Source organism: Hylobates moloch, unplaced genomic scaffold, assembly GCF_009828535.3.
Source record: "Hylobates moloch isolate HMO894 unplaced genomic scaffold, HMol_V3 SCAFFOLD_19, whole genome shotgun sequence".
Lineage (NCBI taxonomy): Eukaryota > Metazoa > Chordata > Mammalia > Primates > Hylobatidae > Hylobates > Hylobates moloch.
Window position 1 is genome coordinate 39,228,418 of NW_026652294.1, and position 26,248 is coordinate 39,254,665.

The 26,248-nt window shown below is 49.9% G+C and overlaps 1 protein-coding gene and 3 non-coding genes across 7 annotated transcripts; all 4 read right to left on the reverse strand.

The window, feature by feature from the left end:
- Window positions 1-3,309: 3,309 nt before the first annotated feature.
- On the reverse strand, window positions 3,310-3,383 carry TRNAT-AGU (transfer RNA threonine (anticodon AGU)). Its single transcript has one exon. It is a non-coding gene; the product is annotated as a tRNA-Thr (tRNA).
- Window positions 3,361-25,425, reverse strand: CTC1 (CST telomere replication complex component 1). 4 transcript variants are annotated; one of them, XR_009211050.1, is made up of 24 exons: window positions 25,382-25,425; window positions 20,362-20,525; window positions 15,750-15,987; window positions 15,389-15,600; window positions 14,754-14,898; window positions 13,438-13,722; window positions 13,212-13,340; window positions 12,443-12,675; window positions 12,139-12,316; window positions 11,845-12,045; window positions 10,002-10,128; window positions 9,456-9,570; window positions 8,998-9,322; window positions 8,821-8,910; window positions 8,371-8,564; window positions 7,641-7,729; window positions 7,372-7,546; window positions 6,973-7,050; window positions 6,372-6,516; window positions 6,212-6,276; window positions 5,797-5,962; window positions 5,573-5,699; window positions 4,705-5,390; window positions 3,361-3,642 (listed from the first exon to the last, which is right to left on the reverse strand). XR_009211050.1 is itself a non-coding variant. In XM_058431324.1 (23 exons), the coding sequence occupies exons 1-23, from the start codon at window positions 25,412-25,414 to the stop codon at window positions 5,251-5,253; spliced, it is 3,549 nt and encodes a 1,182-aa protein (XP_058287307.1). In that variant the 5' UTR covers window positions 25,415-25,425; the 3' UTR covers window positions 3,880-5,250. The 4 variants fall into 4 exon arrangements, 3 of the variants coding, with proteins under 3 accessions (XP_058287307.1, XP_031994345.1, XP_031994347.1); XM_058431324.1 differs by lacking the exon at window positions 3,361-3,642 and having other exon boundaries at window positions 3,880-5,390; window positions 14,754-14,793; XM_032138454.2 differs by lacking the exon at window positions 3,361-3,642 and having other exon boundaries at window positions 3,880-5,390.
- On the reverse strand, window positions 3,687-3,768 carry TRNAS-AGA (transfer RNA serine (anticodon AGA)). Its single transcript has one exon. It is a non-coding gene; the product is annotated as a tRNA-Ser (tRNA).
- TRNAI-AAU (transfer RNA isoleucine (anticodon AAU)) lies at window positions 4,064-4,137 on the reverse strand. The gene has a single exon. It is a non-coding gene; the product is annotated as a tRNA-Ile (tRNA).
- Window positions 25,426-26,248: the final 823 nt, after the last annotated feature.

Below are 26,248 nucleotides of genomic sequence, written 5' to 3' on the forward strand. Positions count from 1 at the left end.
TTCCGTAACCTAGGATCTTGACGCTTCCCGCCTCCGCCTCCGGTCCTTGGACCTAGCCCTTCGTTGCAGAGCTTTGAAGAGAAGCGGTGGAGTTGCTTGCTTTCGGGACGGGCGGGAGAAATCACTAGGGTAACACCAGTCCCCGTGTCTATCTATCTTCCTGGGCTAACGGGCAAGGCAAACCCTGGGCCAGACCCATCGATAGCCCACGGGTTCCCCAGACCGCATGGCAGTGCCCAGGCGAGGGAAAGAGGGAACGATTTCTGGGCCCCAGAAGACCCACGGAGGAGGGCGTTATTGAGCTGGGTGACTGGAGGGGGGCAGGCTTTCCACCCTGCAGTGGGGCGGGGCGCAAGGCCAGGGGACTAGTCTCATGGCTTCCGGACTGTAAGATCAGATTACCCCTACCCTGCAGTCTAACCTCTGCTCTCCAGTCCCCTCCTAGAATGGCCTAGAAGGAGACCCTCCTGCCTGCCTCCTAAGACCCCCCGAAGGCTCTGAGGCATGTGGCCGCATGAGTGTGGTCGAAGGCCTGTAGACCCGGTTTGGGGACTTAGCAGTGTCCCCGGGGCTGCCCAGTGAGCCTCTGCGCTCTTAAACACTCACCATGCTGCTCTTACTCCGGAGCTGCCCAGAGTCCCAGCAAGATCTGGTGGGTTCAGTAGCAGACCACGTGTCCTGCCTTTCCTCAGCTCCGTGCCTGTTCTAGGGAGTCCTCCCAGCCGGGTTCTGGCCTGCATCGGCCCTGGACCAGCCTGGTGGCATCTCTGGAACCATTTTGTTCTACACCCCGTTGTTGTGATTTGTGGGGCCAGGCCGTTCCTAATGCCCAACCCATAGATACGTTGACTGGGCTTTCAGTGAAGGATTCAGCTCCTATTTGTCCTTTCCCAGGTGCCCCTGGACAGACAGTGGGGAAGGGCAGCAGAAGTTAACCCAGCCTTTCCCATTAGTGTCCCAAGTCTTTGAGATGGGTAAAGAGATTCTCAGGGCTGATCTGGCATCTCCTACCCCATTCCTACCCTTTTCCAGTTCCTGTCTCCCTCCCCTTGGGCCCCAGCTTTCTCTGCAAAATAATCCAGTCACCTCTTCCCTGGCCTCAGGCACTTAATCTCTGCAGAAGGGGAGGCCTAAATCCTTTATGACCCTTATGAAAGCTATGGCCCTCTTCGCCAGGCGCAGTGGCTGACACCTGTAATCCCAGCACTTTGGGAGGCTGAGGCGGGTGGATTACAAGGTCAGGAGTTCCACCAGCCTGACCAAAATGGTGAAACCTCGTCTCTACTAAATATACAAAAATTAGCCAGGCGTGGTGGCGGACGCCTGTAATCCCAGCTACTCGGGTGCCTGAGGCAGGAGAATCGCTTGAACCCGGGAAGCGGAGGTTGCAGTGAGCCAATATTGTGCCACTGCACTCCAGCCTGGGTGACAGAATGAGACTCCCTCCGTCTCAAAAAAAAAAAAAAAAAAAAAAAGCCATGGCCCTCTTCCTAAACACGTATACAATCCACGGAGTTCACACATAATCCCATCCACATACCCCACACTTTATTTTTTCCTCAGAAAAGTGTGTACATAGACCCCACTTTTAATAACCAAGAACTAACAAACAGCTGATCATTCGTTTATTTTATTTTTTTTGAGACGGAGTTTCACTCTTGTTGCCCAGGCTGGAGTGCAGTGGCGCGATCTCGGCTGACCACACCTCCTCCCTCCTCGAAGGTTGAAGCGATTCTCCTGCCTCAGCCTCCCAAGTAGCTGGGAGTACAGGCGCCTGCCACCACGCCTGGCTAATTTTTTTGTATTTTTAGTAGAGACGAGGTTTCACTATGTTACCAGGTTTCACTATGTTGGCCAGGCTGCTGGTCTGGTGATCCGCCCGCCTTGGCCTCCCAAAGCGCTGGGATTACAGGCGTGAGCCACCACGCCCGGCCATACATGGCAAGTTTCTACATGGTGTTTCAGACTTAGCTGCTCACCCTCTACCCTCAGGCCAGATTAGATTCCACTTCTCCCTGTTCTTACAGTGCCCTTAGTGCTGAAAAGGGGAACGTGCCTTGTTCATTTGGTTCTGCACAGGGTCCAGCCCAGTGCTTGGCACAAACATGGTCTCGGCAGTGCTGCATCCCTGGCTTGACCTGGAGGTAGTAATTCCTTCAAGTCATTTGCTCATCTTACATTGGTTCGTGGGCCATGGAATGGTGTCGAGAGCTTTCTGCCTATCTTCCAAGGAGGTTTAAGTCCTGCCAAGAGCTCACAGATCCTATTTCTTGCCTTATTTCCGGCATTTATTTCTTCCTTAACCATCCTAGCTTCAGTGCTCCAGAAATGTGCCCTGCCCTTCCACACCAGGGTCCCTAGGGACTCCCGAATGATGCTTTCTTGGACTCTGTTCACATGGCCTCAGCCCTTCCGCACCCTGCTGCAGGAAACCTGGTGCCAGGCCAGGCCAGCTGGATCCCTGCTTACTCCTTACCCTGACATCTCGCTCGTGGAGAGGGATGGAGGTAATTGCAAGTGAAAAACCAGTTAGAGGACCGCATCTAGAAGCTGTGCCAAATTTTAAATATTGTATATTTAAATATATATATATAATTTTTTTTTTTTTTTTGAGACGGAGTCTTGCTCTGTCCCCCAGGCTGGGGTGCAGTGGCGCGATCTCGGCTCACTGCAAGCTCCGCCTCCCGGGTTCATGCCATTCTCCTGCCTCAGCCTCCGGAGTAGCTGGGACTACATGCGCCCGCCACCACGCCCGGCTAATTTTTCGTATTTTTAGTAGAGACGGGGTTTCACCGTGGTCTCGATCTCCTGACCTCGTGATCCACCCGCCTTGGCCTCCCAAAGTGCTAGGATTACAGGCGTGAGCCACCGCGCCCGGCCTAAATATATATTTTTATATTATATACTATATGTATAAAATTATGAGCCACCAAACCCAAAGAAATATAATGAAGAGCCAAACAAAACAAAGTGGCTCAGGTTCTAGGGGACGTCCTAGGGTGGGGAAAGAGGCCTGGAAGGTGGGCAGCCCCTTCCGTCGAGGGTGGGGCGGCCGCCTGACCCAGTCCACCTGCACCAGTGGGGTGTAGCATCAGTTGGGCAAAGGACCCTTAGGCCTATGCAGCATTTCTGCCCCTAAGTTAGAGAACCACCTTTTAGAGTGGCGATCTCATGGGAGTGGCAGGTCGACTCAGCAGGAAATGTGGGTGCTATGAATGCAGAACAGAAACTCTTACGCGTTCTGATATAAAAACAATAGCTGTAGGGATGTGGATTCAGCTGCAAAATCACGTTATTTCAATTGAATAAAGGCACCGCTGGGATTCGAACCCAGGATCTCCTGTTTACTAGACAGGCGCTTTAACCAACTAAGCCACGGCGCCAAAGCTGCCTTAAAGGTTTCTGAAATTCATCTACAAGAATATAGAGCTAGGAACCCAGACCGAGCTTTTTCAGATCTTTCTAGAACTAATTTGGTAAATCAACTGGCTCTTGCATCACTTGTCCAGTCCTCGGATTTCCTTCAGTGTCCAAAGAAGTTAATCATAGATTTCAAACAAAAATAATAGACTCTAAATCAAATTCTCCATTCTAGAATTCCTAGATGAGAGGTTTGGAGGGTGCCAACTGGATCATCCGGTCCTGGAGAAGAGAAATATGGTCAGTATGCTGAACAAAAGCTGTGACGTAGTCGGCAGGATTCGAACCTGCGCGGGGAGACCCCAATGGATTTCTAGTCCATCGCCTTAACCACTCGGCCACGACTACAAGGCTTCTCCCTTGCCTTTCATCCAATGCCTTTCTTACTTCCTTTGACTGATAAACATCTGCCTCCAACAACGCGCTTCCAGGGAAAAAAAGACGCGGCAGCTGCACGGGAACCTTCGTTTCACCCGGATGCCCAGAGACTCCTCCCTTCCAAGCCTTTGGGAACGCCAATGATTCAGGGAATAGGAAGCAGTGGGTGCAATATAGTTCTGTTAGCAGAAGGCAACTGCCTCCGGGTGGAAACTTCCAGGTAACAGCAGAGGGTGAGAGAAAACAAAACAGAAAACCTACTTACTGGCCCGTACGGGGTTCGAACCCGCGACCTTGGCGTTATTAGCACCATGCTCTAACCAACTGAGCTAACCGGCCAGTTTCTTACCACACTACCTCGAATCTTAATATAGGGCATTGCTACCATAAAAGCAGCGTAAACCCCAACATATGGGTTTAACCATGCTCTAAAGGTCTCCCAAATACGAACAAATCCTAATAGCCAGGAAGAAATGGCCTCCCAGTAGCTCTGAAAGATGTGCCTCAGCTCATCTTCCCACCTCTCCACCTATCAGTCCCCAGTAAAGAAATGCGGCAACACCAGCCAAATGCATTGGTATCTCCAAAGAATTGTTCCTAAATCCCCTAATTCTGTGGTTGTGATTTCGGAGTACCTTCTGGTCTCATGGTATATTGATCAAGGATCTGCCTTAGGCTGGGCCCTTGGGAAACCTACAGGGCTGACCGTAGCCTGGGGCCCTATAGCACAAGCACCCAGAGTCGTCACTTGCCCCTGCTTATGCCTGGCACTTGCCTCCCCCTACACCTTCTTTGTGCTTGTTAACACTTCTAGGCATTCATACTTGACTTCCTGCAGGGCCCAGCCTTACTGACTGAGACTATCATAGCTATGCTCTCTGCCTTGCCGCCAACTCCCCAATTTACTTCCATTACAGACTGACTTTGCTATCATTTCTTCTGCTGGACCAAAAGCTCTTCTCTTCCAAATCACTTTCCACCTTTGGCCCTGGTGGCAAAGGGCTGAAATGATGATGAACGACTAGGAGTTCCTAGGAGGTGGACAACTAGGAGGCAGGAGGCCTGGGACCCCAGAAATGAGTACCAGTGAGAAATGACACCAGAGGGCTTCATTGCACGTCAATGGGCCGGTCACCATCACCCCACAGCGAGCAAGTCTTTTGTTCCCTCAGCTCCTGCCACAAAGTCAGAACCCAGGTGCTCAGGGCTGCCCGTGAATGCAGGTGCCTTGTCCCAATCAGAGGAAATATCAATAGTGCCATGATTTCCTGTTTCCACAATTTTGCCAAGGCAGGCTGGCACCAGAACACCAAAGAAGAGAAATTATAGTGGAGTAGCAGTTTGTGAATCTGGAGTCCTTGGTTCAATCACAGAACAAATGGGGGAGGAGCCAGGACCTAGGCCTTCAGGTTTTCAGCAAGGAAGGACTCTCAGGCCATCCTTGCAGTTCAGTTAACAGGAGGAAGCAAGGATCCCCAGAGAGCTGGAGTACTCTGACTCTCGGATAGAAAGGCAGGACAATCGGAGCCTGGGGTTCACATGAGTCAGGAAAGGGAGCTCTCCACACTGGAATCGCTGTAGCCGAGGAGGTTCTGAGGTGGGAATAGAGGAAAAACACGTCTCAGGCATGTGGCTTTTAGTTCCCACCCACCATTCTCCTCCCTAACTCCAGAAATTCCCCATCAGTCCCTCATCCCTCTTCCTCCCAGAGACCCATCTATCTGTATCACCATGATCCCCGTATCATCATGATCCCCCCCATCTCCAACCTTACCTAATGGGACAATCTTAGACGGTTTCCTTTCCAGCTCAAAAGAAAGCACAATAGGACGGAGGACAGAGGGGCTAGTACAAAGTGTCCAAAGGAACATGGTCATGGGCTCATCAACCCCGGCTGAAGACTAGAAAGAGAAGGTCAAGGTTAACTGGCTCTTAAACCCTCTGCCAAAAGCCCAGGAATTTGGGTATCCGAGTCCCTCCCTCCCAGCCACATCACACCTCAAGTTGGGCTCCAGGCCCTGCAAACTGCAAGACCACTCTGCCTGGCACTCGGACGAACTCTAGGAGGGAAGCCCACTCTTTAGGACACAGCCCTAGTGCTGCTGCCACATGGTGATTCCTACAGGTCACCACGGCTTCGGCAGTCCCATCCTCCACCAGGAGCCTATGGGAAGCAGGAGGAAATAAAAACGCCTACAGCAACCCAGGTTGCCAACACCCTGGACCCAACATGCCTCCCTCCCCGCTGTTTGCAGTCTTTGGCTCAAAGATTTAGGAGCTTACCCTCATTCATTCGTTCAAAAAATATTAAGCAATTCTCATGAGCCAGGAATTATGCTAATGTAGAAATTGCAGATAGACAAAGTGGTCTAATAAGTAAATGGCACAATGGGTGCCCGCCTTGTGCTCTCACCTGATGATGGCCTGACTTACAGCTGTCTGTGTAGGGCAAGTGGGGCCCAGGCGAGTGCACTTTCCCTGGGATGAAGACAGTGGTTGGAAAAGTCCTCTTGGTCCCATCACATCCCTCCGGCACTCCATACCCAGTTCGGCCTGTTCCTTCCCTCCCTTACCTGCCGGCAGATGCTGGTACAATAAGCACACACCCAGAACAGCTGAAGGCTGAAGACAGAGACGATATGGCAAGAGGTAGTGGCCTGGAATGGGGACTGACCACCCTGCAGAAGTTCAGCCAGGTAGATGTGGGGCAGGGGAACGCTAAATAAATACAGGAAGACAGAGACAGGGGTCAAGATAACAGAACAGGCAAAGGGGTTCTGAAAGCAGGGTGGGTCTAGAAGGACTTAGAGGGCATCAGGTTGGGGACAGCAGTGGGTTCCATGCGCTCCTAGAAGCCCCATCCCCTCCCCCCATTTTAATTGCTGATCTCGGATAGTCATTGGTTATTTTTCAGGTTTGAACACCATGATGTTAGCCAAGAAATATTTGCATGTTAAGACTGAAAAGCCTTTAAAAACCTAGAACACTAAATGATTCTGAGTACAATGATAGGCACAGAGCATTTTTTATTTGGAGTAGAGTAGCTCCTCTGACTCAACACATCTTGTTGGGAATGGCAAAGACTGTAATGATGGCAAAATCTTCAGAACCAGGGACATGTGGGAGTGCAGATGTGAAGCCAGGAAGTTTAGGGGTTGGGGTCTGGGCACTGACCTGATGGTGGTCTCACGGGGAAAACTCAGGACCTGCACATAAGTGGATGACCGGAAACAACAATAAACATTGTGAGATCTGCAAGTCGAAGAGGAATAGTGAGTGACCAGGAAGACAAGGCAAATTGGGGTAGAAGCTGGGACTCAGAGATCAAGCACCACAGAGTGGCCACTCCCCCTGAGGGCCATACCCTAGCCATGGCCCTACCAAAGCTAGGGGAAGACTAGGAGGAGGACCAGCCTGCAACACCTCGTGAGGGTACTGGGCACAAATGGCAGACTGATATATGGAGAGCTGTATGAAAGAGAAGGGGTTGCTGCAGCAAAGTTAAGCAGGGGTGAACATTCCAGAGAGCCACATCAGTAGCAAGAGGAGGCAGGTGACACTACACATCTTCACCTGGAAACCCTTTTCTCCAACTGGCTAAAGTGGACCCGGGCTCCTGGAAGGAGTCCTAGTGAGGGAGGCAAGTGTGGGTCTTCGATATATATGTCCAGGTGAGGGGGGAATTCACATTCAGCAGTCTCAAGAGCAACCGTTAGCTTCACACACCTTCTCATGGCCCCCGTGTTCCCTGTAGAAGGAAGGTGGGTGTTAGTAGGATCTGTGAAGTCCACAAAGTCCCATCACTCTATTTCACACCTTCCCCACAAAGGAAGGGTCATTACCCAGTTTCATCCAGAGAGACGCCACAAGGGGTTCACATAGTGTCCGTGACAAAATCTCAGCGGAGAAAGACACCAAGGAATCTGTGAAACTGGAAGGTCAGGGAAATACACTGAGAATGGAGGCACAAGAAAGCACAGAGTGGAGACAGTCAGATCCAAGGCAGAAAATGGAGCTAAAGTATCTGCTAGAACTTCATATATAAAGTCCTGAAAAAACCTGAGCTCTGCCACACTGCACACTAAGGGTAACAGGGCCTATGGGAAAAAGAGGGTTGTGGCAGATCATTCAAAACCCGCACAAGGTGGCTCACACCCTTAAATCCCAGCACTTTGGGAGACTGAGGTGGGAGGCTCACTTAAGGTCAAGAGCTCGAGACCAGCCTGGCCAACATGGTGAAACCCTGTCTCTACTAAAAATACAAAAAAATTAGCTGGGCGTGGTGGCGTGCACCCCTATAATCCCAGCTATTTGGGAGGCTGAAGCGGGATAATCCTTTGAACCAGGGAAGTAGAGGTTTCAGTGAGCTGAGATCAGGCCATTGCACTCCGGCTTAGGCAACAGAGTGAGACTCCATCTCAAAAAAACAAAAACAAAAAAACCAAACAAACAAAAACAACAATAACAAAAGAAATACCTCCTGCAGCAGAAAATGAAGTCTTCACCAAACCCAGCTAGCTTGGGAGAAGAGAGAGTGGCCAAATTAACCAGAGGGGCTTGGTGGACATTTACTTGTCACTGAGCAGGTCGGTCAGTGAGGATTCAGGCAATGCCTTGTTTGCATCCAGCACATCTTGGATGTCCTGGGAGCTTTCAAGCTCCAGAGTCCAGTTGTCCTGGACAGTGAGGCAGGATGCACAGCCAGCCAACTCCAGAGGACGCCGAGATATGCAGGATGAACCATCCTTCTCAAACAACATTGGTGTCTGCATGGAAATGGGAAGATGACTGCCTGTGAGTGTGTGCTAGTCCAGTGGGAGGTTCACAAAATATTCTGACCCAATTCTGTTCTTTCTGGAGCATGGAGAAGGAAGTGTGTCAACACACACAGGCTTTCTGGTGTATCTAAATCTGGCCTTCTTCCAGGAGGCCTAGAGAGTGACCAGGCACTGGCACGCCCTCTTTAGACCCCAACCCCAAAAAAGCTTTCTGGGGAAAGGTATGATGAAGCACGACACTCACAGGGGGGCCAGGAGCTACAAGTCGGTACACTTGTCCCGGGTGCAAGAACTCAAACCAGCGGACTGAAGAGCCAAAGAAAATGAGGTGAACCTGGGAGGATGGAGAGCAAAGTGCTGGGATCCTAGCCAGAGGCTCAGGGCACAGGTCAGGTCCTGGGTCCCTGGAGTCCCAGTTTACCTTCTGATCCTTGTCGTCATTTCCCTGGGGCTCGGGCAGCCCCCATCCAGTCCCCTCCTTCCTCTGGGTGCCCCCAAGCCAGCTCCCCAACACATAGAAACTGAGGGCGGGCTTGGGCACCTCTGGACTTGCTCCTGGGGGGACACAAAAATTACGCTTCATGAGGGCCTCCTTGTGGCAGAGCAAGAAGAGCCGGCTCTGTCCTAGGTGGGGTCCCTCTAGGCCGGTGGGATCTGTCTGAGGTGTTGAGGGTGTTGCTGAATGAAGGGAGGGTCTGGGCACAGGCAGGATCAGGGCATCAGCCAGAAAGAACTGGACATAGACTCTGTTGGGAGAGAGAAGGAATAGATTTCTTACTGATGCAGGCATTGGGTATTTTGGTCCCCAGCATCCCACTCCTTTCACCAGGCCGTTCCTTCCCCCCAGACTTAAGACAACCATGACCCCAAGGAGCCAACCTGGCCTGCTGCTTCTGGATGAAGTCTGGCATGCTCAGCTCCTTCCAGGAAGGGAAGCTGCTTCTCACGTCCCTCTCTACGATCAACTGAAACCTCTCTGCCTGCACCAGGCAGCCTAGAGGAAGAAAGTTTTCTATTTTGACAAGAAAGGAGACCTGTGGGGTGGGTTGCAAGGCAGACCATCCTACCGGTCTCACTGCCCATCCCAGGCCAGAGCTGCTGCCCTAACATGACAAGAAAGCCCACACCTGACCCCCACCTTAGAGGGGTGACACCTTCTCTCCAAACTAAGAATGTAGGAGACATAGTTGTAATCTTGGAGTGCATGTTAGGAGCTATGGTGGAGAAATGCATGCTGGAAATTCTGGCTAGGGGTCCTCTTGCTCCTGTTCTCTGCCTGCCATACCAGTCTCCCAGAAGTTGTTGATTGACATGTGGTCACTTCAGCATCTCTAGTAAATCCCAGCAGACTTTTCCTCCCAGGCTACCCTGGCTATGAGAACCACCACCCCAATACCATCTTCTTTCCACATCTGAACTCCAGACCTATCAACCGTGGGTCACTGAGGGGTTGAGAGTGCTTGGCCAGGAGCAGGCAGGGCAGGGAACCACTTTGGTCCCGAAGTTGCAGACAACCTTTATGAGATGAAGCCACCAGAACCCCAAGTAAAACCTGCAAGAAGATGAAGGTTGAGTTATCAAATGCTTATTCAGCAAATACTGAGCATCTACGGTTTGCCAGATTCTGTATTACATGGTAAAGCTACAAAATAAACAAAAAAAGACATGTCTCTGGCTTCAAAGAACTTATATTCAAGTGGGGAAGACAGACATAAAAAAAACACACACGCATTCACACATTTAGTAGGAAAAAAGGCACGAATAGAGGTTACAGGTAAGAGGCCATGCGGGATCTCACAGGACACAATGAGACGTCTGACTTTACTTTATATGCATTGGGAGAGGCACGCAAAGAATTTAAGCTGGGCGCAGTGGCTCACGCCTATAATCCTAGCACTTTGGGAGGCCAAGGCAGAGGATCACTTGAGCTCAGGAGGTGGAGATCAGCCTGGCAACACAGTGAGACCCCATCTCTAAAAATTAAAAAGTGTAAAAATTAACCCAGGCTGGGTGCAGTGGCTCATGCCTGTAATCCCAGCACTTTGGGAGGCTGGGGCAGGCAGATCACTCGAGTCCAGGAATTCGAGACCAGCCTGGGAAACATGGCAAAATCCCATCTCTATAAAAACACAAAAATTAGCTGGACGTGGTGATGGATGCCTACAGTCCCAGCTACTCAGGAGGCTGAGGTGGGAGGACTGCTTAAGCCCAGGAGGCAAGGTTGCAGTGAGCCAAGATAGTGCCTCTGCACTCTAGCCTGAGTGACAGAGCAAGACTCTGTCCCAGGCCGGGCGCGGTGGCTCACGCTTGTAATCCCAGCACTTTGGGAGGCCGAGGTGGGCGGATCACGAGGTCAGGAGATCGAGACCACGGTGAAACCCTGTCTCTACTAAAAATACAAAAAATTAGCCGGGCGTGGTGGCGGGCGCCTGTAGTCCCAGCTACTCGGAGAGGCTGAGGCAGGAGAATGGCGTGAACCCAGGAGGCGGAGCTTGCAGTGAGCCAAGATCGCGCCACTGCACTCCAGCCTGGGCGACATGGAATTAATGTGACAAAACAGAATGTGAGACTCTGTCCCAAAACAATAAAAAAAATTAGCCAGGGACGGTGGTGAATGCCCGTAGTCTCAGCTACTTGGGAGGCTGAGGTGGGAGGATCACTAGAACCTGGGAGGTCGAGGCTGCAATGAGCCATGATCGCGCCAATGCACTCTAGCCTGGGCTACAGAGCAAGATCCTGTCTCGAAAAAAAGGTTTTAAACAAGAGAGTTCTGTAATACAAGTTTCACTTTTTTTTAAAACTTCCTTTTTTTTTTCCTGAGTCTTGCTCTGTTGCCCTGGCTGGAGTGCAGTGGTGTGATCTTGGCTCACTATACCCTTGATCTCTCAGGCTCAAGCGATCCTACCTCAGCCTCCTGAGTAGCTGGGACCATAGGCACATGCCACCACACCTAATTAAAACAATTTTTTTGTAGCAACAAGGTCTCTCTACCCAGGCTGGTCTCAAACTCCTGGGCTCCAGTGATCCTCATGCCTTAGCCTCCCAAAGTGTTGGGATTACAGGCATGAGCCACTGTGCCTGGCATATGCCCCCTTTCTAGTTGCTGCAGAGAGAATGAATTGGAGGGGCCAACAACAGATGAAGTGGTCTGCTTAGAAGGCTAGTGTAGTCAAAATGACAAAAAAATGATAGTAACCGAGACTAGGGTCGTGGCAATAAGAATGACAAAAAAAGGAAGTCCCCTGACCCCTGCTAGGGTTCCCCTTACCTGGGCTGGGTGGAAGGCAGAGGGCAGCAGACAGAGCCAGGACCAAGCCAGGCGGCGATTGAGTTGGCAGCTGGGCAGGTGGGAGGCCTCCGGGAGGGGCAGAAGGGCCTTAGGGTCAAAGGAGGCCCAGGCCTTACGCTGTCCTTCCTCTTTCAGGGTGGCCAGAGTGGGGAAGGAGGAGGGAGTATGCAGCCGAGTGTACTGTCAAGGAGAGAAGAGAAATCGGGTGTGTGTCCCATGGGCCCCAGGTGTCCTCCAGTGTTCTGCCACCGTCCTTCCCCCACATCCTCATACTTTCTGGAGGGGACAGTGATGTGGCTCTTCAAGGATCTCATTGTGTGCATTCCGAACAGGGCTGCCTGGCGGAGCCAGAAGATCCAGGGTAGGAGCCAGGAGTTGCAGTCCCAGGCTGGGGCTCCCAGGAGAGGAATGTTGCAGGAACTGGTGGTGTCTCAGCACATGGGGACACAGCCTTGGCCAGGAAAAGCAGGGCAGTCACTTCCCCTGAAGAGCCTGCCTCTTCAAGAATCCTCCTCTCGTTGCCAAGGAAGTGTGCTACTCCCACTGCCTCCCCGCCCTAGGCCCTCAGCCTCCTCACTTGCAGGCCAGCTCCTCCAGGGCCTTGGTAGCCCACAGGTAGAGGGGAAGTCCTAACTGACGTTCCCACACCAACTGCTCGTACAGGGAGGCCCCGTAGGCTTGACGGGATGAGTGAGTCCCAGGCTTTTGACGAGAGAAGCTTTGAAGCAGAACAGCGCCACGGAGGCAGGGGGCGAGCACCGGCCTTCTTGTCCCCCCTCCCACCGACTGGAGCAGGTGAACATCCTGGAGCTGGGGGAAAGCAGAGAAAATGAAAAAGCAGAGATGAAGCCCCCAACTCAATGAACCCAGGCAAAGTTAACCACACTTTGCCACTGCCTGGGTTCCGGGAAGACGGAAAGCAATTTCTCCCACGTGGGCTGGCCTCACTTTCCACTACAACCCACTCCCGCTGCGGTCAGCCTTCATCTCCTATGAGCTCCACTCAGTCTTGCTGTGGGCTGGGTGGCTCCTGGATGAACAGACATGGCTGAGGCTTCTCACCAGGTCACCTGAGATCATCCTGGCCCCAGATCTGTGCTTCAGCCATCTCCTCCTCCAGCTGAAAGGCCCTTCTGTGAAGGAGATGCTCTGGCCACAACTCCTCCTCACGGTACCCAAGACTCTACTCCTTTTTGATTTAAACTTCTGTCCAAGTTATCCTTAGCCAAAGTGCCCCCTAACACACACTTTTTATTTCTATATAACCACCCTGCTGCACAAAGGGAGCCCGTGAAGGTAAGAGAAGCTGCGGAGGTCTCTTTGTTATCAGCCCTGATCTCACATACCTGCAGACACACTCCAGGTCGCATCACCCGTCTGAGGCCACGGAACTGCTGGTAGGCAAAGCAGAGCCCCAGCTGCCCATCCAGCTCATAGAGGCCAGCGGGCTCATTCAACACGCCAGTGACTGTTCCCTGCAAACAGGCCGAGGTCCAGTTGACCACTATTTTCTTCTTCTTTGAAGACCCACATTTCCGGCCCCTCAAGCTCTAGGATCTCTCCTGTGCTCACCGAATAGGACAGGAGTCTAGAATACCGGACAAGACCTTCTGGATCCTTCTTGTCCTCCGAATTGCTGGGCGTGGGGAGTGGCTTGGGGTCAGCCTCTAAGAGGGGTCCTTCCAGCTCCAGTTCCAGCTCCTGCACACATTCTGGTTTCAGCAGCAACAGACGGGAGGACTGACTGGTCATCCAAACATGCTGGCGCTGACCACGGATCTTGGACACTCGCAGTTCTGTCAGCACATAGGCCGTACCAGGCCGAAGGGCTCTGTGCCACACCAGCTGGGCAGGGACCTGGCTTGTGCAGAGACAGGCAATGTGACACAAGAGACCCCAACACTGCCACTCTGCCAGAGTCCCTTTCCCTCACTATTTGAACTCAGAGCCCTGCCCCCTGTGAGTCTCTACTCACCTCTCCATCTTCCCTATGTCTGCCAACTAAATCTCAGCGTCTCTCCTCTCACGGGAGATGCCAAATATTTCCAAACCACTTCCCCAACATACAAACCATCCCTAAAACTTCCTTCAAAATACATTATTCCACTGAGAAAAGTGTGCCCTATCCCACCCCATAACACACAAACAACATTCATTCATGTAATCAATATGTATTGGGTATATATGTATCCAGTATTGCGACTGATGTCAAGGGAAGTATGACAAACTGTTCTTCTCCAACATAGTAAGGCCCTATTTCTACAAAATACATATATTTTTTAAATTTTTATAAAAAGGAAAAGAAACATTATTCAGATACTTATATGTCATAAAACAATGGTTAGAATAAAAATTAATGATTTACAATTTCTACCTTGGGTACTATGCTCAGTACCTGGGTAAAGGGATCAATCATACCCCAAACCTCAGAATCACAAAATATACCCAGTTAATCAACTTGCACATGTACCTCATGAGTCTAAAAGTTGAAATTATAAAAATAAAATTGTACTAGTTGATGCAAAAAGAGTCAACAGTAAGTACTAAGTTTTTGTTTCTTTGTTTTTTTAATGCCTGTATTCAATGTCTCGATGGTGTTAAGATGAATGATTTCTTTGGTCATCTCCACAAGTAAGCGTGGCAGTTTTTTAAGAGGTCACACACAATCTAAAAGCTGTGTGCTCAAGTGAGTTGCACAGCAGGAAAGTCTACTCCCTAACTCTATGCACAAACATTTCCTGGAATCTTCTCCCAACAGCGCTATTCCAGAAAACAGCTCTCCCCAGCTGTCCCCCTTTCCTACGTGGTTCCTCCTATGATGTTATCTTTCCTATTGAAGTTCTAACACCCTCCCCCACTTCCATGGCTGAAATGACCCCAATCCTCACCTGCACGATGACGGACACGTGGGTGACAGCTGGGTGTGATCTACCAAGAGACAGGATGAAGTAAGCTTTCTGTTTACTTTTCACCAGAGCACTCAATCGAACTAGATTCCCAGCCAGGTTTCGCTGCACACCTCTGAGCTTGTTTCTAAGAAGGAAGAAAAAGCCCTGTAATCCCAGCTACTCAGGAGGCTGAGGGAGGAGAATTACTTGAACCCAGAAGGCAGAGGTTGCAGTGAGCTGAGATAGCGCCATTGGACTCCAGCCTGGGCAGCAGGAGTGAAACTCCATCTCAAAAAGAGAAAAAAAAAAAAAGCAGCAGTCATCTTTATTTCTCTTCTTTTTCCCTATAAATGCTGTCCCTTCCACAGTGAAGAATAACCTGGTAGTGATACAAAATGTCCATAGCCCAAAGCTAGGTATGCTAAAAACCTTCAAAATTCTCTCCCCCTTAGGTAAGGCACGGATCCCTTGAAAAACCCTTCTCTTTACCTTCTTTCTAGTCAAAGCCCGCTATTCCCTTGATTTGGAACATTCAGTCTATATTACTATCAATGCCCTTCTTTCTCTCCCTCCACTGACCCAGCATCATCCTCCAGTTTCACAGTGCCCCGGCCATGCCTAGAGGGGGAAATTACCTGAGCCTGAGCAGGTGGGAAGCACTCTCTGGGTAGAGGACAGGGATAGGCGTGACAGGGCCAGGACTGACGGTCAAAGGAAACACTGGCACAGGGGCATCCCACAGCTCCAAGTGCCCGTCCCCTGAGGAATTCCACCTGGCAGGAGGGAGGTAACTCCAACAGGGGAACAGAAAAAGATGGCCCAACCAAGAAAGGTCCAGGTCTATGAGCTAAAAAAGACCAAGAGCAAGGGTTAATCAGGACCTTAGCATCCTATCCACCCACCTCCCCGTTTGTTTCCTCAGAGACTTAATTGCCTTGATCCTTGGACACCATTCTTGTCAGGATCTGAGGCATCTGGCCTCTACCTTCCACTCACCTCACAGCTCAGGACGCCAGTGTTATCTCTCACATAGAGGCTTCCGTTCCTGCACTCTTGTTCCAAGTCCGCCGATAGGTCTGTTAGTGTCCCTAAAAGTAACAGCTGCTCTCGGGGCAGGGGGTTCCCATTTGGTCCAGCCTCTTGGGCCCAGGCCTGGTATGCACTACTGCTCCAGGACAGGTGGCTGCAGCATGGGAGACGCTGGTGAGTCTTGAGGTCCTGTACTGAGACGAAGCTGTAGAGTGAAGGGAACAGAGGTCCTGCAAAGCCAGGTCCAAGCCTGATAAACCCTCAAGAGCCCAGGGAAAGGTTGCAGGGAACATGGACTAAGAGGTGAGTTTGATTGATTAAAGGGGTAAATCCTGGGACTAAAGGCCTAAGAAAATAAGGATGGGGGCCAGGCGCAGTGGCTCACACCTGTAATCCTAGCACTTTGGGAGGCCAAGGCGGGTGGATCACCTGAGGTCAGGAGTTTGAGACAGCCTGGCCAACATGGTGAAACCCCATCTCTACTAAAAATACAAAAAATTAGTTGGGCATGGTGGTGTGCACCTGTAATCCCAGCTTCTTGGGATGCTGAGGCAGAAGAATTGCTTGAACCCAGGAGATGGAGGTTGCAGTAAGCCAAGATCATGCCATTGCACTCCAGCTTGGGCAACAGAGTGAGACTGTCTCAAAAAAAAAAAAAAAAAGGAAAAAGAAAATAAGGATGGGATCTGAGTCCAATTCTGTGCTGAATAGTATCTTCAATAAGATGGTGCCAGGGAGAGGACCCAGAGAAATAAAGTAGGAATGCATGAGGGGCCTGAGGAAATGAATGTGTGGGGAGAACACTTTGTAAATAACAAAAGCAATTCTCTTGAAAGCATCTCAGCTCTTAGCTCCAGAGAGAACTTAATGGGACCACTTAGGCATCTAACGGTCCAACTACAATGACCCCAGCCAAGTTCCTTTCTAGTCTAGAATAGCACAGTACTAGAGACTAGGGCAGAAGCTGAGGCTGAGATGTGGGTGTTGGATGTGATACAAATAATAGTTAAATTATCAAAGTTGTGATAAATTCACCTTTTTGTAATACCATTATTCTCACTTGCTTGCATTCCCCTGATTTTTTTTAATTTTTTTATTTTTGAAACAGAGTGTCAGTCTTTCGCCCAGGCTGGAGTGAAATCAAGACTGAAATCTTGAATGCTCTCCAGATGGGGTTTCACCATGTTGGCCAGGCTGGTCTCAAACTCCTGACCTCAGGTGATCCATCTGTCTCAGCCTCCCAAAGTGCTGGGATTACAGGCATGAGCCACTGTGCCCAGCCCCATGATTTTTTTTAAGTGGAAATGAAAAGGATCGAGTTACAAAACATGACAATTAATCCTCCCTGTTGGACTCAAGAACATTACGCACAAATGAGTACTGAAGAGAGAGAATGCTGTTCTAGAAAGCCACTCCCCTTCTGCATCTGCTCTCCTTCCCTGACGGCTTTGGAGAAGACACAAGGCAAAGACAGAAACTAATAACTGTTGGCCCCGGCCATGCACGCTATACTATACTGAGTCTGGTCAGGCTCAATATTGAATTTTCTTCACCTCAAAACCCTGTAAACACCACCAATGCGTAAACTCAGAGGCTCAGGTACACAGAGGCATGGGTGGCAAAGCTAGATGTGCCTCATTCAAAAGTCCGTGATCTTCCTCTGTTTTCCTACTTATCTGAAGACCCAGAAAAAGCAACCAGAGAGAACTGTCTCCTTTTTTTTGAGACAGAGTCTCACTCTGTTGCCCAGACTGGAGTGCATTGGCGTGATCTCGGCTCACTGCGACCTCCGCCTGCCGGGTTCAAGCAATTCTCCTTTCTCAGCCTCCTGAGTAGCTGGGACTACAGGCATGTGCCACCATGCCTGGCTAATTTTTTGTATTTTTAGCAGAGACAGGGTTTCACCATGGTGGCCAGGCTGGTCTTGAACTCTTGACATCGTGATCCGCCCGTCTCAGCCTCCCAAAGTGCTAGGATTATAGGCATGAGCCATCGTGCCCAGCCAAGAAAAGTAATCTTAAGTGTTACAGACGTGGACAAGAATTATACGAAAAGAAAGGAAAACAGTCCAGTGAAATAAAAAGATAAAAAGGAAAAAAAAATGGGTACAAGTGCCCTCAGAAATTACTTTGGAATTAGGCCAAGCGCAGTGGCTCATGCCTGTAATCCCAGCACTTTGGGAGGCCGAGGTGGGAGGATCACCTGAGGTCAGGAGTTTGAGACCAGCCTGGCCAACATGGTGAAACCCCGTCTCTACCAAAAATATAAAATTAGCCAGGCGTGGTGGCGAGCGCCTGTAATCCCAGCTATTCGGGAGGCTGAGGCAGAATTGCTTGAATCTGGGAGGCAGAGGTTGCAGTGAGCAGAGATCGTGACACTGCACTCCAGCCTGGGCCACAAGAGCGAAATTCCATCACAAAAAAAAAAAAAAAAGAAATTACTTTGGAATTAATGTAACGAAATATCATTTAATGCCTACCAAATAGGCAAAAATAAATAAAAATAATTTTTTAACCAAGGTAAACACAGGCTCAAGACATGCATATACACTATTGGCCGGGTGCGGTGGCTCACGCCTGTAATCCCAGCACTCTGGGAGGCTGAGGTGGGCGGATCACCTGAGGTCAGGAGTTCAAGACCAGCCTGGCCAACATGGCAAAACCCCATCTCTGCAAAAATACAAAAACTAGCCAGGTGTGGTGGCAGGCACCTGTAATCCCAGCTTCTTGGAAGGCTGAGACAGGAGAATCGCTTGAACCTGGGAGGTGGAACTTGCAGTGAGCCGAGATGATGCCATTGCACTCCAGCCTGGATGACAGAGCAAGACTCCATCTCAAAAAACAAACAAACAACCACAAACAAAAAAAGAAGTATAATGTTAAGCACAAAAAGCAGGCAGGGGCTGGGTGCAATGGTACACACCTACAATCCCAGCACTCTGGAAGACCGCGACGGCAGATCACCTGAGGTCAGGAATTCGATACCAGCACGGCCAGTGGTGAAACCCCATCTCTACTAAAAAATACAAAAATTAGCTGGTGTGGTGGCGCATAGTCCCAGCTACTCAAGAGGCAGTAGAATCACTTGAACCCAGGAGGCAGAGGTTGCAGTGGGCCGAGATCATGCCACTGCACTCCAGCCTGGGCAACAGAATGAGACTCCGTCTTAAAAAAAAAAAAAAAAAAAAGTCCAGGCACGGTGGCTCATGCCTATAATGCCAACACCTTGGGAGGCCACGGTAGGAGGACTGCTTGAGCCTAGGGGTTCGAGACCAGTGTGGCATGCACCTGTGGTCCTAGCTATGTGGGAGGCTGAGGCAGGAGAATTGCTTGAGCTCAGGAGGTAAAGGCTGTGAGCTGTGTTTGCACCACTGCACTAGAGCCTGGGGGACAGAGTGAGACCCTGTCTCAAAAAAAAAAAAAAAAGGCAACTCACAGAGGGTATTTACATAGGGTACGGTACCATTTATTTAAAGTCTACATGTATGCAAAACTCTACATTATATTGCTTAAGGATAGATGCATGTGTAGTAAAAATATTAAAATATTTATTAGAATAATATATCCCATCTTCAAGATAGTGATTACTTTTTTTTTTTTTAAAATATGGAGTTTCGTTCTCGTTGCCCAGCTGGAGTGCAATGGTGCGATCTCGGCTCACTGCTGGAGTGCAATGGTGCGATCTCGGCTCACTGCTGGAGTGCAATGGTGCGATCTCGGCTCACTGTAACCTCCGCCTCCCGGGTTCAAGCGATTCTCCTGCCTCAGCCTCTGAGTAGCTGGGGATTGCAGGCACCCACCACCACACCTGGCTAATTTTTGTATTTTTTTTAGTAGAGACGGTGTTTCAGCACGTTGGCCAGGCTGACCTCGAACTGCCGACCTCAGGTAATCCACCTGGCCTTGGCCTCCCAAAGTGTTGAGATTACAGGCATGAGCCACTGTGCCTGGCCAATAGTGATTACTTCTATGAGGAGATAAATAGGTTTCTTTTGCAGGACTTGTCATAGCCTCTAATATGTTAATAAACCCTATGACTCTCCCAGAGAAGTTTATCATACTCAATGTCCCTCACACTTACTTAGCTATGAACCCCTTTTCTTGTGCTTTACTAACATTGCCTAGAACACTTTTGGAAATGATAGTGTAGAAAAAAAAAATTATATATAGATATATATATATAAAAACACACTCTCGGAAGCCCTAAAACTCATATCTTAAACACAATGATCTGCACTTGGTAATGTCAAACAGCTCTCTGTATCATTGTTTCCTAATACACAAAATAAAGATAACACCAGCCTCTCTCCCCACTTTGAGAGTTCTTTTTCCAAATTTTCCTTCTCTCTTCCCCTCTTCCTCTCCTTTTCTTTAATCTTGAGCCAATTCGGGAGAACTTTAGGAAAAGGAAAGCTTGACAGCGTTAGAACAAAAAAGTTCTGCAGAAGGGGTATGTTTAGACTATCTTGTCCTCCACTCACTCTCTCACTTGCCCTTTTTCTAACTATAGAACCTTACTTTTCAGTCCTGAATTCAATACCCACCCCTGCCCAGCCCCTGCAACCGCCACCTCTCCTTACCTATAGCTGAGGGGCAGTGTAGAAGCTTGGTTCCTTCCCTGGGACAACCAGACAGTCTTCACACAATCAATTACCGATGGAGTCAACTGGACATTAGGCTCCTTGACAGCTGGACACAGGGTCTTTTGGATGAAGACCTGAGCATCCTCAAGCCAGGCTTGTTCCTGAGGAAAGTGAATTTAGTTAAAACATCTTGACTATCTGGCCCACCAAGGAAACTTGGGAAGAATAAAGGACTAGAAAAAAATATCCAGGCTGGGTGCAGTGGCTCACTCCTGTAATCCCAACAGTTTGGGAGGCTGAGGCAGGCGGATCACTTGAGGTTGGGAGTTCGAGACCAGCCTAACCAACATGGTGAAACCCTGTCTCTACTAAAAACACAAAATTAGCCGGGCGTGGTGGTGCGCACCTGTAATCCCAGCTACTTGGGAGGCTGAGGCAGGAGAATTGCTTGAACCTGGGAGGCGGAGGTTGTGGTGAGCCAAGATCGAGCCATTGCACTCCAGCCTGGGCAACAAGAGCAAAACTCCGTCTCAAAAAAAAAGAACATCCAGAGGGCACGTGAAATGAAGATCAAAAGTAAAGGAGTTTAGAACTTGAAGAAACCTTAAAAGTCTTAGTCCAGCCATACCGTAGACAGCTGGCCATCCAGCTTTTGTCTTGCCCCTTTCTCTAACAAACTTGTACTCATGCCATCTTACATGGAATCTGGTTCTAAAGTCAGTACGTTGAAGAGCAAGAATGGACAAAAACATTGTTTTTTTTTTTTTTTTTTTGAGACGGAATCTCGCTCTGTCGCCCAGGCTGGAGTGCAGTGGTGCAATCTCGGCTCACTGCAAGCTCCGCCTCCCGGGTTCACGCCATTCTCCTGCCTCAGCCTCCTGAGTAGACAAAAACATTGTTGAACAATCCTTTAAACTGTTCATAAAGAATAGGACAGGCTGGGTGCAGTGGCTCACGCTTGTAATCCCAGCACTTTGGGAGGCCAAAGCGGGTGGATTGCTTGAGTCCAGGAGTTCAAGAACAGCCTGGACAACATGGCGAAATCATGTCTCCACAAAAATACAAAAAGCCAGGCGTGGTGGCACATGCCTGTGGTTCCAGCTACTCGGGAGGCTGAGGTGGGAGGATCACCTGAGCCTGGTGCAGTTGAAACTTCAGTGAACCCGGATGGCGCCACTGCACTCTGGCCTGGGTGACAGAGTGAGACGCTGTCTCAAAAAAACCAAAACCAAAAATGAGTAAGACATAGTGCCATACTATGTATAAGTGCCTAATAGTGGACAGTACATAAAAAGGACATAGGCAGAGTATAATTTTTAATCACCTCCTTTTTTTATTCAAATGTATGCATTTCCCACAAGCTAAATATATGCAAGACACAACCTCACTCGATTTGTTTCCTGTTGTCTTTTCAGCTAAGGTGTGGGCTTCCTGAGGAGGATATGGACTATCTTTGTATACCTGACACAGATTCTGGACACATAGTTGCCATGATGTGTAGATAACTTTAAGGAAACGGACCAGTTTGGCCTACTCCCAGTGCTAGGCAGCTTTAACACACTTGGTAGTAGGTCCTTTATCCTTCTCCCTTAATGCTACTTCTAAGCCACTACAGCTCCTTCCCTGGTCCTCCAAGGCTCATATATTAACATCCTGGTCAATCTTTCACATTCTTCTTTTTTTTTTTTTTTTTTTTTTTTTGGGTGTTTTTTTTTTTTGTCCCCCGGGGTGGAGTGGGGTGGCGCAATCTCGGCTCACTGCAACCTCCGCCTTCCGGGTTCAATCGATTCTCCTGCCTCAGCCTCCCAAGTAGCTGGGATTACAGGCATCCACCACCACGCCCAGCTAATTTTTTATATTTTTAGTAGAGACGAAGTTTCACCATGTTGGCCAAGCTGGTTTCAAACTCCTGAACTCAAGTGATCTGCCCGCCTCAGCCTCCCAAAGTGCTAGGATTACACACGTGAGCCACCGCGCCTGGCCTTTCACATTCTTCTAATCTTAAGGAGCTTGAAAAGAGCTAGAAAAGCCAGTCTTCCATGGAATCAACCTAAATGCACATCAACAGTAGACTGGATAAAGAAAATGTGGTACATATACACCATGGAATGCTATGCAGCCATAAAAAAGAATGAGATCATGTTCTCTGCTACAACATGGATGCAGTTGGAGACCATTATCCTTAGCAAACTAACCCAAGAACAGAAAACCAAATACTGCATTTTTGTTCCCACTTATAAGTGGGAGCTACATAACAAGAACACATGAACACAAAGAGGGAAATAACAGACACTGGGGCCTACTTGAGGGTGAGAAGCGAGAGATCGGAAAAAATAGCCCTCAAGTACTATGCTTAGTACAGGGGTGACGAAATAATCTCTATACCAAACTCCCATGACACGAGGTTACCTACATAATAAACCTGCGCCCGTCCCCCTGAATCTAAAATAAAAGCTAAAAGGAAAAAAAGTCTCCAAGTTCTAGATGTCTTCAGCATCCTTGTGGCCAGCCCTACCCACTGACCTTCAGCCCACTTCAGCCACACACTCATTCATGGTCAGAGTTGTGGAAAGCTGACCAAATCACCATTCAGAGTTGCCCCACCAGTATAAGCAAAGTTCCAACTCTCACACTTTTTGTCTTCCTCTCCCAGTATTCTTTTGTAGTTCCTGTTTCTTGGATGGCCTATCCTTTGCTTGGTGCACTGAATACTATTGTCTCTCAAAGTGATCCCATGGCCTCAAGGTAAAATTACCTAAGTTTTGTTAAAAAGGCAAATTCATGTTTTTATCTACGAATAAAAATGGAGCAGACTGGATGTGGTGGCTCTAGCCTGTAATCCCAGCACTTTCGGGAGCCAAGGCGGATCACTTGAGCCCAGTAGTTCACCACTAGCCTGGGCAACAAGGCAAAGACCCGTCTCTGCAAAAAAGAAAAATTAGCTGGGCATGGTGGCTCGTGCCTGTAGTCCCAGCTCCCAGCTACTCGGGAGGCTGAGGTGGGAGGATCACCTGAGCCTGGGAAGGTTGAGACCCGCCTGGGCAACATGGTGAAACTCTAAAACAATCCAAAATTAGCCGGGTTAGCCGGGCATGGTAGCACACGCCAGTAGTCCCAGCTACTTGGGAGGCTGAGGTGGGAGGATCACTTGAGCCCAGGGAGGTGGAGGCTGCAGTGAGCCATGATGGTGCCACTGCACTCAAGCATGGGTGACCTTGTTTCAAAAAAAAAAGGAGGGGGGAAGACCCAGATTAATACAGGCTGAAGTTTAAGAACACAATATGCTTTCCCACAATTATCTCAACCACTGCATGGGTTTAACAGCCATGGCCAGATGATAATTGTTCCTGTATGTCTACTTTAGCTGAGATCTCATTCCTGGGCTTTAGTCCTATCCATCTGCCAGACTCTCCGTGGTCAATCCACAGGCAGCACACATGCCCAATACTGAACTTTCCACAAAACCCTCTCCTTTTCTAGAACTCTTCTAGTGTTATGTTCACTAACTTAGCAAATAGTACCCTTAACCAAATAGTTGTTCTATCCTGAAACCTAGATGACCTCCTTAACTCCTTCCTTTCCCTACATAGGTCCCAGTCCTGGCTGGGCGCGGTGGCTCACGCCTGTAATCCCAGCACTTTCCGAGGCTGAGGCGGGCAGATCATGAGGTCAGGAGATCGAGACCATCCTGGCTAACATGGTGAAACCCCGTCTGTACTTAAAAAAAAGAAAAAAAATACAAAAATGAGCTGGGCATGGCGGCGCCTGCCTGTATGCCTGTAATTCCAGCTACTCGGGAGGCTGAGGCAGAAGAATCGCCTCAACCTGGGAGGCAGAGGTTGCAGTGAGCCGAGATCGCGTCACTGCACTCCAGCCTGGTGACAAAGCTAGACTCCGTCTCAAAAAAAAACACACACACACACACACACACACACAAACCAATCCTTTAGATTGTATTTTCTTAACATCTTTTTTATCTATCTATCTATCTATCTATCTATCTATCTATCTATCATCTATTTATTTGAGATGGAGTCTGGCTCTGTCGTCCAGGCTAGAGTGCAGTGGCGCGATCTCGGCTCACTGCAACCTCCACTTCCCTTGTTCAAGCGATTCTCCTGCCTCAGCTTCCTGAGCAGCTGGGATTACAGGCGTGTGCCACCACACCCAATTACCCTCATGTTAAAGTCGCTGCTTAGCAAGAGGTACAAAACTGTCAGCTCTGACCCCTCCACCACCACCCAATTGAACTTTTGAGTTTTTCAGACACCTGCTCTATCCTCCAGCCTTTGAACATGTTTCCTTCCGTCCTGAAACCCCTTCCGGCGCTTTTTTTTTTTTTTGACAGAGTCTCGCTCTGTTGCCCAGGCTGGAGTGCAGTGGCACAATCTCAGCTCACTGCAGCCTCCGTCTACCCGGTTCAAGCGATTCTCCTGCCTCAGCCTTCTGTGTAGCTGGAATTACAGGTGCGCGCCACCACGCCCGGCTAATTTTTGTATTTTTAGTAGAGATGGGGTTTCACCATGTTGGTCAGGCTGGTCTCGAACTCCTGACCTCAAGTGATCCGCCCGCCTCCGCCTCCCACAGTGCTGGATTACAAGCGTGAGCCACCACACCCGGCCCCTTTCGGCGCTTTTTGCCTTCTACACGCACTTCGGGTCTCAGACGCTTTTTCTTATTATGGTTGCCCTTTTCCCCTACAGCTCCGTCAAGGGTCTTCTCCAGGAACCCACAGCCCCATAGCTCCCCCATTAACCTGCTCCTGGTTTCCCACCGGGCCTAAACCGTAGAGAGTGAACGGAGACCAGTTTAAGGCTCACAGCGGGCGCCGCGTGAATGAGGGAATAAACATTCGCAGAACCAGTAAGAGGTAAGAGCGGACCGACTCACAACTCCCTCACCCATTGGCCGGACGCGGCCAGCCAGCCCAAAGAGACAAGGCAGAGGAAATAGGAAGAGAAAGAATATCTGCGACAAACAAGAAAAAAGGAACAAGGGACGTAATAGCAGCACTCACGGAGGAAAGGGCCTGATCCCGGCCAGCCGCCATGATGCGCCGGAGCTCCGCCCCCGGGAGGGGCAGGTGCTCGCTTGAGGGTGGGAGTGGCGGGGGGCGCTCGGTGACGTCACTGGTGAGCGGGTTTACTCGCCACCTCCAGCTCCTTCTCGCTGCTCACCCCCTCGCATCCTAGAGACTCCGCGAGGCGCCTCGGTGCACCATCCCAACTCCCGACACCCCTGTCTCTTTTCTCTGATTTTTTTTTTTAAGACGAAGCCTGGCTCTGTCGCCCAGGCTGGAGTGCAGTGGCGCGATCTGGGCTCACTGCAACCCCCGCCTCCCAAGTTCAAGCGATTCTCCGGCCTCAGCCTCCTGAGTAGCTAGGATTACAGGCACCTGCCACCACGCCCGGCTACTTTTGTTGTTGTTTTTTTTTTGGGGGAGGGGGGGGGTTTTTTTTTTTGTATTTTTAGTAGAGACGGGGTTTCACCACGTGGCCAGGCTGGTCTCAAACTCCTGACCTCGGGTGATCCACCTGCCTCAGCCTCCCAAAGTGCTGGGATTACAGGCGTGAACCACAGCCCCTGGCTCTCTCTGATTTTTTTGAGACGAGGTCTCGCTCTTATCGCCCAGGCTGGAGTCCAGCGGCGCCATCTCGGTTCACTGCAGCCTCGACCTCCTGGGCTCAAGCGATCCTCCCACCTCAGCCCACCGAGTAGCTGGGATCACAGGCGTGCACCACCACACCCGGCTAATTTTTGTATTTTTCTGTAGCGACATGGTTTCGCCATGTTGCCCAGACTGGTCTCGAACTCCTGGGCTCAAGCGATGTGCCCGCCTCGGGCTCCTAAAGTGCTCGGATTACAGGCGGGAGCCACCGCGCCC